This window comes from Terrapene carolina, unplaced genomic scaffold, assembly GCF_002925995.2.
Source record: "Terrapene carolina triunguis isolate 2854851 unplaced genomic scaffold, T_m_triunguis-2.0 Scaffold662, whole genome shotgun sequence".
Taxonomy (NCBI): Eukaryota; Metazoa; Chordata; order Testudines; family Emydidae; genus Terrapene; species Terrapene triunguis.
The window spans coordinates 2,204,280-2,223,903 of NW_020665013.1; the positions used below are offsets into that span (position 1 = coordinate 2,204,280).

A 19,624-nucleotide genomic window follows, 5' to 3' on the forward strand; every position below is an offset into this window, starting at 1 on the left:
GAGCCTGTGTGGAGGGGGAGAAGAAAACCACTGCAAATGCCTAGCCACCACCAAGTGAGCCCCTGGGCCCCTTTGTTCAGCGACGAGCAGAGACAGGAATGGGGGGGGGGAGGGGAGAAGGAGAAGAAGAAATCACACAGCAACTGTACTTTGTTCCATGAACTTTCCAGCCAAGACCACAAGCCACTCTCCTCCCCACTGCAAAGGGACACAGTATTGTGTCTGTGCAGCCACCAGAGTGGAACCCCCATCTGCCCCCCTTCCTCCGGCTTGCGAAGCCTGGCTCCAAGCAGGGAGCCCCCAGACACTAGGACAGATAACCGTTGTCCCATTCCTCGGAGAAGCAATGGTTCCCCTTCCTTCTCCTTCCTGTACGTAACTCACCATTCCTGATACTAAACACCCCGCTCCACCCCCGCTATGGCTCCTGTTTGGTGAGGGGCAGGGGGGATGTTACTGTAACAGAAGTTTGAGATCTTGAGAGACAAAACAGTTGCAACTTTGAAGAACCATTAATCTTGTACAAATGCCCTGTCCTCCACCTTGACCTTTCTACCCCCACCCTTGCTGTCAGCCAGTTGGCTGATGAACTCTCAGACCCAGGGACAATATGATAGTTTGCTGATAATCTGTTCAATAACTTCTGCCATAAACTTTATGGTGATTTGTGGTAATTCAATAAAATGTTGAATGTCTTGGTCAGGGACCATTTGAGATGGGGAGGGGAGGAAGTAGCCTTCCAGTCCTGCATAGCCCCGGAGAAAGAGGGAGGGGATATTGGCAGGGTGAGTGGGATTTAACTTACCAGCCTTGGGTTCTGGTTCCTGGTGAGTCTTGGGGTCCTCCTCTGGCTCATCCAGAGGGGCTTGCTGAGCTGGTTCCTCAGGCAGAGGTGCAGGATAAATTGCTCCTCTTCCTCTGGGTCTACTGTGGCTGCCACCTCCACAATCCCCATTTCCTCCTTGCCCTGGGTTTAGATGCGGACACCCATGCACCTGTGTCCAGTTGACAGTGTAGACGTGGCTGTCAGACAATGAGGCCTGTGGGGTTGAGAGTCACCTCAGGCTCCGTACTGGGGACCCTGGAAAGCCATAGGTCCAACTCCTTGAAGACGGGGCATGTTGGAGAACTCCTTCCGGAGTGACCGCTGGAGTCTTTTGCCTTTCAGTTCCACAGCCTGACGTATTTTACCCGTTCCTGGCACTGAGCCAGTCTGGTGAATGCCCACCTGCACCAGCCTCTCTGAATCTTCCTGGTAAAGATGGATGTTCTTGGTGCTGTGGGAGAAGTTGTGGACAGTGAATGCTGACCACACATTGATGAGCGGGTGTGCTCAGCTGACCACATGGCAACTCTTGGAGCAGATTCCATGTTCGCTTATAGTGGTGAAAAGAGTTCCGTGGAAAAAAAACTGTTCTGTAGTGGTCAGTACAGCTCACTACTGGTGATAGAGGTGGGGGACCAGGACCTTTATAGATCTGGGTAAGGGTCAAGCAGGAAAGGGTCAGTCCATTGTGGGAATGGAGGACTAGGATCTGGTACACACCCCTTACCCATACAAATTGACATGGGTACTGGGCTGTGGCACAGCCCATGGCGTGTTCATACTCATCATGCTAGTATTCTTGCCCCATGCACACCTCAAAATCCGTGTTTCTTTGGTTTAGATGAGGATGGCAGGGGGTTCTGGCACAACCATTCATATAAACCCCTGTCCAGTCACCACTGTAGACACAGCCTATGACATTCAGAATCTACCTCGGAGATATTCAGTCTGGAAAATGTGGTGAAGGAGCAACACACTGGGTCAACACTGACTCCTTAGACTCCTTCTCCCTATTGTCGGATACTAATTGTTTTGTTCACGCCATTGTGTATGTGGTCTCCACTCAAAGTTCTAATGAATACTTGGAACCTCTTACTTACTGTTGATCAACGGTTTTAAGGCCTTTTCTACAGAAGGAAAAAGCCAAGACCCATAATTCTCTACCAGCAGTAGCAATGGTGGAAGATGTAGCAGTGGTAAACAAAGGTAACAGACAAGGTTCAGCCCTATTTACCACTATGCTACATCTTCCACCATAGTGACCACTGAAAGAATTAAGGGACTCAGCTTTCCTAGTGCACTCCCAGCATAATCATCAACCTCATTAGTATATTTATATATAGAAAGAGATATCACTTACTTGTCATCTTTCTTCAAAAAGACACCAGCATAAGGCTGGGCAAGGCGAACTTTTCTCCTCAGCAGCTCCACTAGCTTCTTATTTTTCACCTAGGATAGCAATGAGTTTTAAGTAAAAATTCAGAGCAGGCTTCCCAGAAGCTTTCAGCTCCTGTCACACAGGAAGGATTGGCTTGTGGTTACAGACCAGGACTGAGTTAGGAAATCTAATCTGGGCTACCTTCCCAACTCTGGTACAGACCTCCTGGGACCTTCAGCAAGCCACTCCAGTCCTTTCTGACCCACCAAAGTCACACACACACACAGCTGTGAAACATGGCTGTTGGGTAACACTGATAAACTAGTTTTTCTTGCCTGTACTGACACCCCACACAAGCAAGAAAAGCATGTTAGAGAACCTTGGGAGGCTTCTAAACTAAAACATGGTTACAACATGGGTTCCGGTTTCCTGTAAAACAGGAAATCAAGAGTAGGAATAAGTGGTCAATTTCCCCCATGGCTAAAGATGAGCAGTGAGTACTACATAGCTCCATACTAGGTCCAGGCTTGTTTAACATCTATTGAAAATCTGGAAAAGGGGATGAGCAGCAAGGTGGCAAAGTTTGCAGATGACACAAAATTGTTGAAGTTAGAACATCGGAAAGACTTAACTAATCTGGGTGACTGGGCAACACAATGGCAGATGAAATTCAGTAATGGCAAGTGCAAAGTAACACACTGAGCTTTCTTGGGGCCCAGTCCAAGGCTGTGGAACGAACTCCCTCAGAAACTACTGGCCATCACAAACCTCTCCCAGTGCACTTTTGACCTGCCTTCTCTAACAAATATATAGTAGCATGTACACATACAAATTTTAAAATCAACATACTCCCTGCACACATTTGTCCCTCTGGGAAGAGGATGAGAACAAACATGTGACATGTTAGTTACATTGCTTAACACATTACTGAATGGTGCTCAAATATACTACACTGATAAGCACAGTACAAGAACCTATAGAGAATAGAACAGACATCTTTAAGGCAAATTTGTTCAGTTGGCTATTTGGAACATATCTGCCCTTCCTAGACAGACATTGGGCACAGTGAGTACTGATGAGTATAGAGAACTACAGCAAGGGAGGGAATTTCTCTGTGTGTGTTAATTCAGATTTAAGCTAGATACAAACACTAAGGAAGTATGAGAGAATATTAAAAGGAATATGAGTATTTAAGATAAGTAAACATTAAAGTTTCCCTAGGCAGGTTATTATGATACATGAACAAAGAAACTTTTTAAAAAAAGATTTCACTTTGCAGCTTTTGTCTTACACCATCTTGAAAAAGGCAAAGAAACTGCCTCTTCTTCCAATCCTCTTCCCCCTACTGCTACAAGCAAATCCTCCTATTCCATTCCTTAATGGCTCCATGACCAGGACCAAACCAACACTAATCATGAGAGCACTCCAAAAATTAAAACAGTGCATGCAAAAGTGTGTAACTTCTGTTTGCATTCTCTATACAACAGACAGTTTTAACATTCGCTGCAGAACAAGTGCTACTGAAAAACCAGTCACAACAAATCTCTCCCTATAGTGCTCCTGAATTTGAAGTGTTGTGTAAATGCTACAATGAGCAATAAACTTTTGGTTGATTTAATGCAGTCCCTGTTTTTGCCTTGATGCTGCTATTTCTGTTAATCAACTCTTAGTATACTGTCCTGCTATTGATGCCAGCGTAGGAAGTCTGTGGGACTATAGGGTTACAAAACCAACAAGAAAAATAACAACCAGACTTCAGAGAGCTTGAGTTTCAGAAAGATCAAGGCCAAAATCCCATCTTTGCCTGTAAATGACATTGAGCTGTTGAAGTGAAATATAGTCATGGAAAGGGAATCAGCTTCAATCACCCTCCATGCTATTTCACTCCAAATTTGTTCAGAATGGCAAACAGAGTTTACAGCAGGTGTAGTCAATAGGCAGGCCAAATCCAGGCCATCAGTCACTTTTCAATGGACTGAAGCAGAGCAGAAGCAGGCAGAAAGAATGTTGCACAGGCAACCTAAATATTGGCATTTTTTAACTTTTAAGTACTTGAATTTGCAATGTAAATAGCTTTCTTCTAACAGCTATGATTAGGGCTCCATGTCTGTCACAGAGGTTGCGGAATTCACGGATTCCATGACTTTCTGTGACTTCTGCAGCAGGAGCAGCCGCAGCTTGGCAGCCCCCAGAGAGGTCCCAGGGGTGGCCGGATCAGCGGGTGGGGGCCAGAGCAGGTGCTGGTCGGCGGCCCCTGATGCTGCTGGCCCTGCCCCGCCCCCCCAGGTTTCCCCCCAGAGCAGGGATCCCCTGCCGGGGCAGTGGCTTCCCCCCCCACCTGGGCAGCAGGGCTCCCCCCGGGGCCCCCCCCCCCCCCGGAACGGCAGCTCCTCCCCTCCAGCTAAGATTTAGTCAGGGGTATTTATAGTACAAGTCATGGACAGGTCACGGGCCGTGAATTTTTATTTATTGCCCATGACCTGTCCATGACTTATTAAAAATACCCATGTCTAAATTGTAGCCTTAATTATGACACTTGTTTAAAAAAAAGACCTCCCCAGCCTCATTCAGTGAAAAGACGGAACATGCCTTGGGAATTAAATCAACTCTGTGTAATGACTGACGCTGTTTGTAGGATCTCAGTCTCATTTGCTCTAGAACTTGAAAGGTTTATACTAGGGCTGTTCATTAATTGGAGTTAACTCACGTAATTAACTTAAAAAAATAATGATAATTGCACTGTTAAACAATAGAATACCAATTGAAATTTATTAAATATTTCTGGATTTTTTCTACATTTTCAAATATATTGTACTCTGTGTTGTAATAGAAATCAAAGTGTACAGTGCTCACTTAACTTTTTTTTTTTTACAAATATTTGCACTGTAAACAAAAGAAAGTATTTTTCAATTCACCTCATACAAGTACAAGTGCAATCTCTATCCTGAAAGTGTAATTTACAAATGTAGATTTTTTTTTGTTATGTAATAGCACTCCATGTAAAACTTTACAGCCTAGGAGTCCACTCAGTCGTACTTCTTATTCAGCCAATCGCTAAGACAAACAAGTTTGTTTACATTTACGGGAGATACTACTGACTGGTTCTTATTTACAATGTCACCTGAAAGTGAGAACAGGCATTCGCATGGCACTGTCGTAGCCGGCATCGCAAGATATTTACGTGCCAGATATGCTAAACCTTCATATGGCCCTTCGTGCTTCATCCACCATTCCAGAGGACATGATTCCATGCTGATGATGCTCGTTAAAAAAATAATGCGTTAATTAAATTTGTGACTGAACTCCTTGGGGGAGAACTGTTCTGCTTTATCCACATTCTGCCATATATTTCATGTTATAGCAGTCTCGGATAATGACCCAGCACATGTTCATTTTAAGAACACTTTCACAGCAGACTGACAAAATGCAAAGAAGGTACCAATGTGAGATTTCTAAGGATAGATACAGCACTCAACCCAAGGGTTAAGAATCTGAAGTGCCACCCAAAATCTAAGAGGGATGAGGTATGGCGCATGCTTTCAGAGGTCTTAAAAGAGCAACACTCCAATGCAGAAACTACAGAACCCAAACCACTAAGAGAGAAAAATCAACCTTCTGCTGGTGGCATCTGACTCGGATGATGAAAGTGAACATGCGTCAGTCTGCTCTGGATCATTATCGAGCAGAACCTGTCATCAGCATGGATACATGTCCTCTGGAATGGTGGTTGAAGCACGAAGGGACATATGAATCTTTAGCACATCTGGTACGTAAATATCTTGCAATGCTGGCTACAACAGTGCCATGCAAACGCCTGTTCTCACTTTCAGGTGACATTGTAAACAAGACGTGGGCAGCATTATCTCCTGCAAATTGTAACCAAACTTGTTTGTCTGAGGGATTGGCTGAAGTAGGACTGAGTGGACTTATAGGCTCTAAAATTTTAGATGATTTTATTTTTGAATGCAGTTTTTTTTTTTTTTTTAATACACACAATTCTACATTTGTAAGTTCAACTTTCATTATAAAGAGATTGCACTACAGTACTTGTATTAGGTGACTTGAAATATACTATTTCTTTTGTTTTTTACAGTGCAAATATTTGTAATAAAAATAAATATGGAGTACTGTACACTTTGTATTCTGTGTTGTAACTGAAATCAATATATTTGAAAATGTAGGAAACATCCAAAAATATTTAAATAGTAATCTATTATTGTTTAGCTGCGTGATCAATCATGCGATTAGTTTTTTTAATCGCTTCACAGCCCTAGTTTATACAGAACAAAGCAAGGGACTGCATGAAGAGAAAGGATGGTCCCGCAGTTAAGCAGGTGAACGTCACACAAGAGAACTCAATTTTATCCCTACCACTGCCACAGAGTTCCTATGTGATGTGTATAAGTCACTTAAGCCAAACTTTTCACTGGTCACTAACTGTGTTCTTCATTTTCTGGGTGCCCAACCTGTGATACCAGACGCCTGATTTGCAGAAGCACTGAGCACTCACAATTGCAACAGAAGTAGTTTAGACCTGTGGCTGCTCAGTGCCTCTGGCAGTAAGGCAGTGTGATCAGGAGGAATAAGCACACAGTTGGGAATCAGTAGGCCCCTATTCCAGCTCTGTCACTGACATTGTGTGGCCTGAGGCATCTGTTGCAGGTTTCCCAGCTGTAAAATGGGAATATAATACTAATGTATCTCCAGTGCTAAGTAAGAGTATTTGTAAGGCACCCAGCTACTATGGTGATGAGCACCTTAGAAGAGACAACGAGGAAATGAATAATTACATTTTCAGAGTAGGGTTCGACTTGTGGTAGTAAACAGTTTGAAGCTACACACTGAATGTTGAGATGAGGACAGAAGGAATACTTAACAGATGCCTCATCCCCAAAGCATCATCCATCCAGTGCACTGAATGAATGCGGTGGGAGCATATGGAACCTAGTATAGCATCATGTAATTAAAGGCTACCTACCATTAATGCATACATAGAGGCTTATCAGATTTTGATTTTTTTAAATAATTTTGAGGAATGATAGATATAAATAGAAAAAAGTTTAAAAATGTCAATATTCACAGCTACACAAAATTATGGGTTAAGTGTTTAAAATGTTTATATATACATTTTTACAGCTGTGGGAAATTACAGAGGAATCAGACAATCAGGGAGTCAGAAAATTATTTAATGATAGTAGACATTGAGCTTTTTAACCATTAAATCACAAACTATCATGATGTGTTAAAATATACAAAGTAAATATCCTTAAGTCAAACTAGTAAGTTCTCAGGCAGCAATTTTATTGCTTTTTCTATCATCATCATCATCCATGGAATTAGTTTCTCATAGATTTGAGTGTGTGTATATGGTGAAATAGACATTTACCAACACTTATTAATAAAAATCTAATCCTTCCAAGCCTATCTATATACAGGGGGGCAGAATGAATGTTGCACAAGAAACCCAAATTTTGGCATTTCCTAATATTTGAGTGTTTGACTTTGAAACCCAAACAAACATAATTATAATAAATAACCATACAGGAATTAAAAGTTACATTGCTCTGACTTTTGATATTTTCACTCTAAGATCAGCATCAATAAAACTGTCAATACAGCACTACCAGGTGCTAAGAATAAATATTTACATGTTCCAAATGCTTAATATCCACAAAATAAAGTCCATCCATCCTCCTGACTCAAACAGCATATTCAGTTTCAGATTTAGATGTGTTGTTAAATACCTGAAAATTGTGTGATAAGGGTTCCAAACCATACAGCTGCACAAAAAAGTAGGACAGGAAACTCAGGAGGTCATCTAGTTCAACCCCCTGCTCAGGACCAATCCCCAGACAGATTTTTACCCCAGTTCCCTAAATGGCCCCCTCAAGGATTGAACTCACAACCCTGGGTTTAGCAGGCCAATGCTCAAACCACTGAGCTATCCCTCCCCAAAGCAAGAACTGCTACAATTTAAGCTTAGGCTCCCTTCCAAAGTGAACATGGCCAGGCATATAACTAGAAAGGTCACTATCAAGGTCAGCATGCCCCGAAATGTGACACTCTCTCTCTCTGTGGTTTCTTTGGTGTTTTGACTGAAAGATGCAACCATAAAAAGTAAGTAATAAACTATGGAAGTGAGACTCATCACTGCCACTTTAAGGACATCAGGAATACATCATGTTCACATACATCTGAACATGTGCACCCAAGGCTGAATCAAGGACACAATCACTATGGTAATAAAAACACTGACATTCAAGGGCAACCTAAAATTTACTTGGTAAATCTAGCTGCAGTGCAATCTCCAACTGCCACAAGTTGGTTTTACATAGTGGTAAACAAGATGAACAGCTGGAACTGGGAAGAGATAAAATAAACTTTAACTATGCAAGTCCTCTGCGTCTGGGTCCAAGAGGCTAAGCAAAGCTCTCTCTGGACTCCTATTTTTGTACCCTGCCTAGTCACATGGCCCTTGCATACCCCTCTCCTTCCTATCTACCAAGACAAAGGTGAGAGGTGATGTCAGTAGAACAACTGGCCTCCAGTAGTAATAATACTTTAACCTTCTTTTTACTATAGTTCTGCCACAGACTTGCTAACAGAACCCAAGAATCCTGGCTCCCTGTCCCTACTAACATGTCCAGTCTTGGGCTTGTCTACAGACAAAAGTTGTTCTGCTTTCACTATATATGGGATAGCAAATAAGCTATGCCAGCCCTTATGACGACCCATTACCCCAGTATAACTGCAAACATACTAGGGGTTGTACCAGTATAAGAATCACACCCTTAACTGACAGTTACTCTACTACAAAATCTGTGCATAGATCAGGGCGCAGCATCGACTGCAATAGGTGGGCTCCCCGAAAGGCAGGCTCATCTTCTGCATGACTGGGATGCAGCAAGGGTTGGGTTTTAATATTACTTTGCCAGTCAACATCCCGCTATTCTAGGCTGGCAGAGAGCTCCTCTCCCTCAGTGTGGGTCCAGAAGCTTTAGCTCAGGTTGCAGGGGCACAGGCTTCAGGGCCAGACAGTCTCTGTCTCCCCAGAGCTGGCAGGATGCAAAGGAAGTGGGAGGGTCTGTGCCCCCGCAGCACGACCCCTGTACCTGGATGCATTAGGCAAAGAGAGGAGCTAGGGCCGCCCAGCGGGGGGGGGGAGTCCGTGTCTCCGCCGGGAAAGAGGAGCAGTGCCCAGCCCTGGGAAAGGAGAAAGGGTCGCGACTACTGTGATGAAATGGAGAACGGGGCTGCAGATAGTGACCTCCCGGGCAGGGCACACGGGATGGCGTCCCAGCCCCAAGGCACGGAGTGGGTGCCCTGCGGGAGAAGCGGGTAGGAATAAGGGATGTGGGGAGCCGGGCTGGCCAACCGGGCGGCAGGGAGCGTGGCGGCTGTCGGCCCGGAGGGGGGAAGCGCCGGGCTGCCCGCGGAGTCTGGCCCCGTTACCTCGAGGATCTTGATGAAGCGCGGGAAGACGGGGTTGCGCGTCACGGCGATGAGCGGCACGTTGGGGAAGCGCTCAGGAATGAGCAGCGGGGTCAGCGCCGTCATGGCCGGGGGGGCCCCGGCGGGATCGGCTCCGCCGCCCCCCCCATCCTCGGCTCCGCCGCTCTCGAGCCCGTCCCCACCGCCGAGGCTGCCCGGGCCACGCAGGTGTCGCCGGGGGCCGACGCTGAGACTGGCGAGGGGAGATGGGGCCGGGCCCCGCGGAGCCCACAGCGCCCACGGGGAGGCGGAGGAGCAAGCCGCGTACACCCGCCGACGAGCAGGACCGAGCGGGGCGAGGCCCCCGGGCAGCCCCAGCCGCCAGCAGCGCCACAGCCGCAGGTAGCGGGCCGCTGCCATTCCGCTGGCGTGCGCTCACTGCGACACCTCAGCCCCGCCTTGCGGGCGGTCGCACACATATGACGAATGCACGCATCTCCCACTGGGCATCGCTGCGCGTGCGCAGAAATGCCAACTTGGGTGACGGCGCCAATGCGCAGCGAGCGCAGGGAGGTAGGCGGCGTGCGCGTGTGGTGCGATGGGCCCGTCCCCGTCACGTGATCCGTCCGCTGCAGTCTTTGGCGAAGAGACGCATGGGCGTCAGTTCCCGGCGCGCTCTAAGGCCTCACCCACCCCAACGTCTTTGGGCCACGCCTAGGTCTGGCCCCACCCCGTGATAAGGCCACAAGCCCCGCCCTGCCTGGCCCCACCCCATAGACTGTCAGGGCTGGAAGGGACCTCAGGAGGTCATCTAGTCCCACCCCCTGCTCAAAGCAGGGCCAAGGGTGACCAGATGTCCTGATTTTATAGGGACAGTCCTGATATTTGGGGCTTTTTCTTATATAGGCTCCTATTACCGCCCACCCCCGTCCTGATTTTTCACACTTGCTATCTTCCAGCTAAATCACCCCAGCCAGGGCTTTGTCAAGCCGGGCCTTAAAAACCTCTAAGGAAGGAGATTCCACCACCTCCCTAGGTAACCCATTCCAGTGCTTCACCACCCTCCTAGTGAAATAGTTTTTCCTAATATCCAACCTAAACCTCCCCCACTGCAACTTGAGACCATTACTCCTTGTTCTGTCATCTGCCACCACTGAGAACAGTCTAAATCCATCCTCTATGGCATAGGCACCGACTCTGTGGGTGCTCCGGGCCTGGAGCACCCATGGGGAAAAATTACTGGGTGCTCTGCACCCACCTGCATCCAAGCTCCCCACCTCACCCCACTCCGCCTCCTCCCCTGAGCACGCCATATCCCCGCTCTTCCGCCTACCTCCCAGTGCTTGCCGCCGCCAAACAGCTGTAGCTGTTAGGGTTAGGGAGGGAGGGGGGAGGAGCGGGAACATGGCACGCTCAGGGGAGGAGGCAGGGCCGGGGTGGGGATTTGGGGAAGGAGTTGGAATAGGGGCGAGTTGGGGCGGGGACTTTGGGGAAGGGGTTGGATTGGGGGTGGGGGTGGAGTTGGGGCAGGGCCAGAGGCAGAGGGGCGTCGAGCACCCTCCGGCACCAGTAGAAGTCGGGGCCTATGCTCTATGGAACTATGAAGCTCTATGAAGGCTGCTATCAAATCCCCCCTCACTCCTCTTTTCTGCAGACTAAATAATCCAGTTCCCTCAGCCTCTCCTCGTAAATCATGTGCTCCCGCCCCCTAATCATTTTTGTTGCCCTCCGCTGGACTCTCTCCAATTTGTCCACATCCCTTGTGTAGTGGGGGGCCCAAAACTGAACACAACACTCCAAATGTGACCTCACCAGTGCCAAATAGCACCCTGAGATCCTGCTCTACCCAGGCTCACCTTCAGGACCCCCCGAGGAAACCAGTTCTGACCTGCCCAGCAACCCCATAGGGCCCTCAGGCCCTGCTTTGCCACACACCCCCCATAGTGCCCTCAGGCACCTCCCAGCCCCACCCCCATAGTACCCTGAGGCCCTGCCCTGCTGAAACCCCCCATAGTGCCCTCAGGCCCCTCCCAGACTTACCCCCATGGTGCTCTGAGGCCCTGCCTGACCCAGTTTTGCAATACTAACACTTACTCAAAAAGAACGTGGAAATCAACGTAAGTGGGCACAGGAGGAATGCTACTCTGCACTACCAATGTTGTTTGGCAGTGAAACAGAAGGCACTGGTTGCACGTGTGTTCACTGTACCTGCATCCTCTCTCTCGTTCAGCAGCTTCCCATCTCTCTGCATTTGGTTCAGCACGGTCTTCCTCTCTAAGGTGTGTATGTGTGTGTGGGGGGAGGTGTTGAACTGGGATGGGAAAGATGATGGGGATTGGAGATGGCGTGGGGATGAGCCACAATCCTGACATACACCTAAAGATAGATCACAGTCCCAACCTGCAGCCTCTTGCTGTTGAAGATGCACCACAGACTGGACTCCCAAGTCTCCTAGTATTAGCCCCCCAGTCACTGCTAAGAAACTTCGTTCATACAGGGTTGAGTTTGCATGGCAGTGCCTCGTGCCCTTCCAGAGTGTCACATGCACATATTTAAACCTCTACAAATAGGAAATAAAGAGGTAAGGTAAAACAAACTGGAAATCGGGAACTCCGGATCTAAGGTACACACCTTCTCTGTACCACAACCTGAACTGTGGCCCTGGAGCTGTCAATTGCCTCTAAATATGGTTCAGTGAGAGCTGCTGCAAAATGAGCAAACATGAAGAACGACTAACATCACCTCTGTGCCCTCCAGCTGCCTGTGCTGTGTTAGGGTAGCTCTGTTGACTGGTGTGTAGCTTACTATGGCAGGTTGCCCCACCTCACACTGTGATAGGAGAAGAGGAGAAGAAGGATTAGGAGGCCCTCATTTCTGCACTGACCTATGTGAGTTGGGCAAGCAAAGAAGCAGAATGGCCTTTTCTTGCCTGGGGATTTGTAGCAGGCTGGCAGCAGACATGACAGTGCAAGGGATGTCCCAATGGGAATCCTTAGAGCTGTGATCTCCAACCTTTTTACGCTCAAGATCACTTTTTGAATTTAAGGGCAAACCAGGATCTACCCCGCCTCTTCCCCAAGGCCCCACCCCTTCCCCAAAACCCTGCCCCACTCTCTCCATCCCCACACCCCGGCACTTGCTCTCCTCCACCCTCACTCACTTTCACTGGGCTGGGGTAGAGGGTTGGGGTTCGGGAGGGGGTGCAGGCTCTGGGAGGGGGCTCCAGGCTGGGGCAGAGGGTTGGGGTGCAGGAGGGGGTACAGGATGCTGGCTCTGGGAGGGGGGTCAGGGCTGGGGCAGGGGGTTGGGGTGCAAGAGGGGATATTGGGTGCTGGCTCTGGGAGGAGGCTCTGGGCTGGGGCAGAGTGTTGGGGTGCAGGAGGGGGTACAGCATGCTGGCTCTGGTAGGCGGTCAGGGCTGGGGCAGGGGCTTGGGGTGCAGGAGAGGGTATGGGGTGCTGGCTCTGGGAGGGGTGTCAGGGCTGGGGTTGAGGTGCAGGAGGGGATTGGGGGTGCAGGAGGGGATATGGGGTGCTGGCTCTGGGAGGGGGCTCAGGGCTGGGGTGCAGGAGGGGGTTTGGGGTGCTGGCTCCGGGTGGGGTATCAGGGCTGGGGTTGAGGTGCAGGAGGGGATATGGGGTGCTGGCTCAGTGCTGGGGTTTGGGTTGCGGCCTCTCACCGGACAGCACTTACCACTAAGGTAGGCTCCCTGCCTACCCTGACCCCACGCCGCTCCTGGAAGGGGACAACACGCCCCTGTGGCCCCTGGGGGTGGGGTGGGCGTCATGTGGCTCCGTGCGCTGCCCCTCTCTACAAGCACCGCCCCCATAGCTCCCATTGGCCACAGCTCCCCGTTCCTGGCCAATGGGAGCTGCGGGGGCGGTGCTTGTAGGCAGAAGCAGCGTGCAGAGGGAAACCCCCGCCCACGGGGCTGCGCTGGCTGCTTCTGGGAGCAGCGTGTGGGTGGGGCAGGCAGGGAGCCTGTCTTAGCAGCAGCCCCACTGTGCCACCAGAGATTGCGATCAACCGGTTGGTGACCATTGCCTTAGAGCAACAGACAAGGGGTGGTAACATCTGGTCAGTAGGGGGTGGTGTATGCAGAGTAGTTGAAATTGCTGAGTATAGGCGGGAGCAGCCAGCTGGTGTTCAGGAAGCCTGCCCTAAATGAAACTTTTGCCTTTGTGAGGACACAGTCTCTTCCTGTCCCCATGTTCTGTGTCTGCAGTACGCCATCTCATCAGAAGGAAAGAGTGGCACAAAGTCTGGCAGGGGCAGGGGCAGTGAGTTGTATGGGCCCATGGTGCCTGGGCTCCAGCAAAATTCTGGGCCCGGGGGTCTGGTTCCACCAATATTCGGGGCCAGGTCTCTCCCCCGGCCCCACCTGCCACCCCCACATTCCTCCCCCGAGCGTCCCTGCCTGCGCCCTGCTGCGCTCTGCTCTGCCGGCTCCCAGCATCAACTGCCGCCGCAGGGTCCTAGCCCAACCACTAGTGCCAGGGCAGGCTGACCCTGACTCTGCCCTTCCGCCTCGGACGGATGGACCCTTCCCTTTTGCGGCGGTATCATCTGTGACGGTGTACCCCATAAGGCTTCATAGATATATGCTTATGAATGTATATATGATATAACTGGAAAATGTTTTATGCTACATATGCTATGTAACATCTCTGTAAAGGTTATGATCGACTGAATCTATTAATCCTATTTGTTTGCATGTATCATTTTTGTATTCGAAGCTATGAATATTGGCTGGGCACTGGCTTGATTTTTAAGTAGCCTTAGGCCTGGTCTACACTACGAGTTTAGGTCGACTTTAGCCGCGTTAAATCGACTTAAGCCTGGACACGTTTACACTACGAAGCCCTTTCTGTCGACTTAAAGGGCCCTTTAAACCGGTTTCCTAACACCACCTCGACAAGGGGATTAGCGATAAAATCGACCTTAGGGGGTCGGAATTGGGCTAGTGTGGACGGAATTCGACATTACTGGCCTCCGGGAGCTATCCCACAGTGCTTCATTGTGACCGCTCTGGACAGCACTCTCATCTCAGATGCACTGGCCAGGTAGACAGGAAAAGCCCCGCGAACGTTTGAATTTCATTTCCTGTTTGCTCAGCGTGGAGAGCACAGGTGACCATGCAGAGCCCATCAGCACAGGTAACCATGATGGAGTCCCAGTCCCAGTCCCAGGATCGCAGAAGAGCTCCAGCCTGGACCGAACGGGAGGTACAGGATCTGATCGCCATCTGGGGAGATGAAGCAGTGCTCGCCGAACTCCGAAACAGTAAAAGAAACGGCAAAACATTAGAAAAGATCTCCAAGGCCATGAAGGACAGAGGCCATAACAGGGACGCGCGGCAGTGCCGCGTGAAAATTAAGGAGCTAAGGCAAGCCTACCACAAAGTCAGAGACGCAAACGGAAGGTCCGGGGCAGAGCCGCAAACATGCCGCTACTACGCGGAGCTGCATGCCATTCTAGGGGGTGCAGCCACCACTAGCCCAAGCGTGTTCTATGAGTCCCTCTCTGCAAACGGGGAAGCGGGTTCGGCGGACGAGGAAGATGAGGATGGAGAGAACATAGATAGCTCACAGCAGCAAGGAAGCGGAGAAACCAGTTACCCCAACAGCCAGGATATGTTTGTCACCCTGGACCTGGAAACAGTAACCCCCGAACTGACCCAAGACCCTGAGGGCACACAGGGGACCTCTGGTGAGTGTACCTTTGTAAATATTACACATGGTTTAAAAACAAGCGTGTTTAATGATTAATGATTAATTTGCCCTGGCAATCGCGGCCAGTACAGCTACTGGAAAAGTCTGTTAACGTGTATGGGGATGGAGCGGAAATCCTCCAGGGACATCTCTAGAAAGCTCTCCTTCATGTAATCCCAAAGCCTTTGCAAAAGGTTTCTGGGGAGGGCTGCCTTATCCCGTCCGCCATGGTAGGACACTTTACCACGCCAGGCCAGTAGCACGTAGTCTGGAATCATTGCATAACAAAGCATGGCAGCGTATGGTCCCGGTGTTTGCTGGCATGCAGACAACATCCATTCCTTATCACTCTTTGTTATCCTCAGGAGAGTGATATCATTCACGGTCACCTGGTTAAAATGGGGCAATTTTATTAAGGGGACATTCAGAGGTGCCCCTTCCTGGTCTGCTGAACAGAAATATTCCCCGCTGTTAACCACGCGGTGGGGGGGAGGGTTGAAGTGACCATCCCAGAGAATTGGGTGTGAGGGGGAGGGGAGTTAGTTGGGTTTGTGCTGCATGTTAAACCTGAAATCGCAGCCCCTCCTTTTACATTGCAAACCCATTTTAAATGGCACGGGTGCTTGGTATGGGAAATGAGGGCAGAACTGTTTGAAACCATCCCCACATGTTAAGAAGGTTAAAAAAGCCCAAAGACTATATGTCTTACCATGGCTGCCTGCAAGCTGAAATCTGTGTCCTGGCACTGCGTGAGTGATCTCTCACACCAAACCAGGAGACTCTCAATATAAGAGGAAAAATGCGACCTTGTAACGAAAGCACATGTGCTGTGTGATGTTGTGAACAGCAAAATCTAACGTGAAAGAGTCTACCCATTGTTCTCTAAAATGTATCTTTTTTAACAACCTCTCCCTTCTCCACCAGCTGCAAATCTTACTCCTTCGCAGAGGCTAGTGAATATTCGAAGAAGGAAGCGAAGGACGCGTGACGAAATGTTTACTGAACTTCAGACTGCCTCCCACGCTGACAGAGCACAGCTGAATGCGTGGAGGCAGTCAATGACTGATTTTAAAAAAGCCCAATATGAGCGAGAGGAGAGGTGGCGTGCTGAATCGCGGGCTGAAGAGGAGAAGTTGCGTGCTGAAACGCGGGCTGAAGAGGAGAGGTGGCGTCAACTTGTAATCAGAAAGCAAGAGTCGATGCTCCGGCTGCTGGAGCATCAAAGTGATATGCTCCTGCGTATGGTTGAGCTGCAGGAAAGGCAGCAGGAGCAGAGACCGCCGCTACAGCCCCTCTGTAACCAGCAGCCATCCTCCCCAAGTCCCATTGCCTCCTCACCCAGACGCCCAAGAACACGGTGGGGGGGCCTTCGGCCACCCACTCACTCCACCCTAGATGATTTCCATAGCAATAAGTTTTAAAGTTTTAAATTGGAGTGTGTCCTTTTCCTTCCCTCCTCCCCCACCCATCCCGGGCTACCTTTCAAATTATCCCCCTAGTTGTGTGCTGAATTAATAAAGAATGCATGAATGTGAAGCAACAATGACTTTATTGCCTCTGCAAGTGGTGCTCGAAGGGGGGAGGGTAGTAGGGGAGGGTGGGGTGGTTGGTTTGCAGGGAAGTAGAGTTAACAGGGTGGTGGGGGAGGGGCAGAGGGTTCATCAAGGAGCAACAAACAGAAGTTTCACTCCGTAGCCTGGCCAGTCACAAAACTGGTTTTCAACGCTTCTCTGATGCGCACCGCGCCCTGCTGTGCTCCTCTAACCGCCCTGGTGTCTGGCTGCGCGTAATCAGCGGCCAGGCGATTTGCCTCAACCTCCCACCCCGCCATAAATGTCTCCCCCTTACTTTCACATATATTGTGGAGCGCACAGCAAGTAGCAATAACAATGGGGAGATTCTTTTCGTTAAGGTCTGAGCGAGTCAGTAAGCTGCGCCAGCGCGCTTTTAAACGGCCAAATGCACATTCCACCACCATTCGGCACTTGCTCAGCCTGTAGTTGAACAGGTCCTGACTGCTGTCCAGGCTGCCTGTGTATGGCTTCATGAGCCATGGCATTAAGGGGTAGGCTGGGTCCCCAAGGATCACGATAGGCATTTCAACATCCCCAACTGTTATTTTCTGGTCTGGGAAGAAAGTCCCTTCCTCCAGCTTTCGAAACAGAAGAGACTGCCTGAAGACGCGAGCATCATGTACTCTTCCCGGCCAGCCCACGTTGATGTCGGTGAAACGTCCCTTGTGATCCACCAGGGCTTGCAGCAGCATTGAAAAGTACCCCTTGCGGTTTATGTAGTCGGTGGCTTGGTGCGCCGGTGCCAAGATAGGGATATGGGTTCCGTCTATCGCCCCACCACAGTTTGGGAATCCCATTGCAGCAAAGCCATCCACTATGGTCTGCACGTTTCCCAGAGTCACTACCCTTGATATCACCAGGTCTCTCATTGCCCTGGCAACTTGGATCACAGCAGCCCCCACAGTAGATTTGCCCACTCCAAATTGATTCCCGACTGACCGGTAGCTGTCTGGCGTTGCAAGCTTCCACAGGGCTATCGCCACTCGCTTCTCCACTGTGAGGGCTGCTCTCATCCTGGTATTCTGGCGCTTCAGGGCAGGGGAAAGCAAGTCACAAAGTTCCATGAAAGTGCCCTTACGCATGCGAAAGTTTCGCAGCCACTGGGCATCGTCCCAGACCTGCAACACGATGCGGTCCCACCACTCTGTGCTTGTTTCCCGGGCCCAGAATCGGCGGTCCACGGCATGAACCTGCCCCAGTAACACCAAGATTTCCACATTGCTGGGGCCTGTGCCTTGTGAGAGGTCCATGTCAATTTCCTCATCACTATCGTCGCCGCGCTGCAATCGCCTCCTCCTCAGCTGGTCCTGGTTTGGCTTTGGCATGTCCAGGAGGCTCTGCATGTTTTCCAGGACAATGCGCGTGGTGTTCATAGTGCTCAGAATTGCCGCGGTGATCTGAGCGGGCTCCATGATCCCAGTGCTGGCTATGGCGTCTGGTCTGAAAAAAAGCGCGAAAGTAGTATCTGACGGACCAGGGGAAGAAGGGAGGGAGGGAGAGAGGGAGGGAGGGGCGAGTGACACCGCGTACAGGTACAGGGAATTAAAATCAAGAAAGGTGGGTTTGCATCAGGGAGAAACACAAACAACTGTTACACAGAATGCCCCCCCCCCCCAAAGATTGAACTCAAAAGCCTGGGTTTAGCAGGAGGGAGGGGGGAAGCAAATGAATGGAGAATAAATCTATTTTTTACATCTTAAGACGACGGTGCAGCATGACTGATAGCCCTTGGCATTTTCTGGGTGCTTGGCAGCAAATACTGGGCGCTTGGCAGTAAGCCTTCAGGTCTATTGCACGATCTGATGCCCACTGCAGTATGACAACGATGGATACCAGTCGTAATATACTATCTTCTGCCCAAAAGGCAAGGGGTTGCTGCTGTGTAGCAATGTTGCCCCATCCTGCGAATAATACATCTGATAACCATCATCATCAAGGCAAGGGGGCTGGTGCAATGCAGCCCCACGGCTGCCAGCCCCATGTCTGCCAGCACCCAGATAGCCCTCGGCCTCTTCTGGGTGCTTAGCAGACAATATTGGGCACTTGGCAGAAAATAGCATACTACGACTGATAACCATCATTGTCTGCCCGGGTGCCCATGATCGACAGCCACTGCAGTACGATGACGACGGTTACCAGTCGTAATATACCATCTTCTACCAAAAGGCAAGGGGCTGGTGCAATGCAGCCCTACGGCTGCCAGCCCCACAGCTGCCAGCACCCAGATCGCCAATGAAGGCTACCAGTCATGCTGCACCGTCTACCGCCAAAAGGCAGTAAGCTGCTGCTGCTGTTTAGCAATGCAGTCCCACGTTTGCCGGCACCCGGAAGAGATATGGTGACGGTGAGCTGAGCTGAGCGGGCTCAATGCTTGGCGTGGTATGTTGTCTGCACAGGTAACCCAGGTAAAAAGGCGCGAATCTATTGTCTGCCGTTGCTGTGACGGCGGGGGAGGGGCCTGACGCAATGTACCCAGAACCCCTCGCGGCACTGCTTTGCATCATCCGGGCATTGCGATCTCAACCCATAATTCCAATGGGCGCCGGAGGCTCCGGGAACTGTGGGATAGGTACCATAGTGCAATGCGCCGGAAGTCGACGCTAGCCTCGGTACTGTGGACGCGGTCCGCCGACTTCATGCACTTAGAGCATTTTAGGTGGGGACACACACAATCGGCTGCATACAACCGGTTTCTATAAAACCG

The 19,624-nt window shown here is 50.0% G+C and overlaps 1 protein-coding gene across 1 annotated transcript in view; it reads right to left on the reverse strand.

Annotated features, from left to right (window-relative positions):
• LONP1 (lon peptidase 1, mitochondrial) overlaps positions 1–10,081 on the reverse strand; it is a 43,194-nt gene extending 33,113 nt beyond the window's left edge. Inside the window, exons 1-2 of the mRNA XM_024216590.2 lie at positions 9,657–10,081; positions 2,187–2,275 (exon numbers count right to left, since the gene is read on the reverse strand). Of these exons, the coding sequence (XP_024072358.2) occupies positions 2,187–2,275; positions 9,657–10,055 (488 nt within the window). The 5' untranslated portion in view covers positions 10,056–10,081. The remainder of the gene's footprint in view (positions 1–2,186; positions 2,276–9,656) is intronic.
• Positions 10,082–19,624: the final 9,543 nt, after the last annotated feature.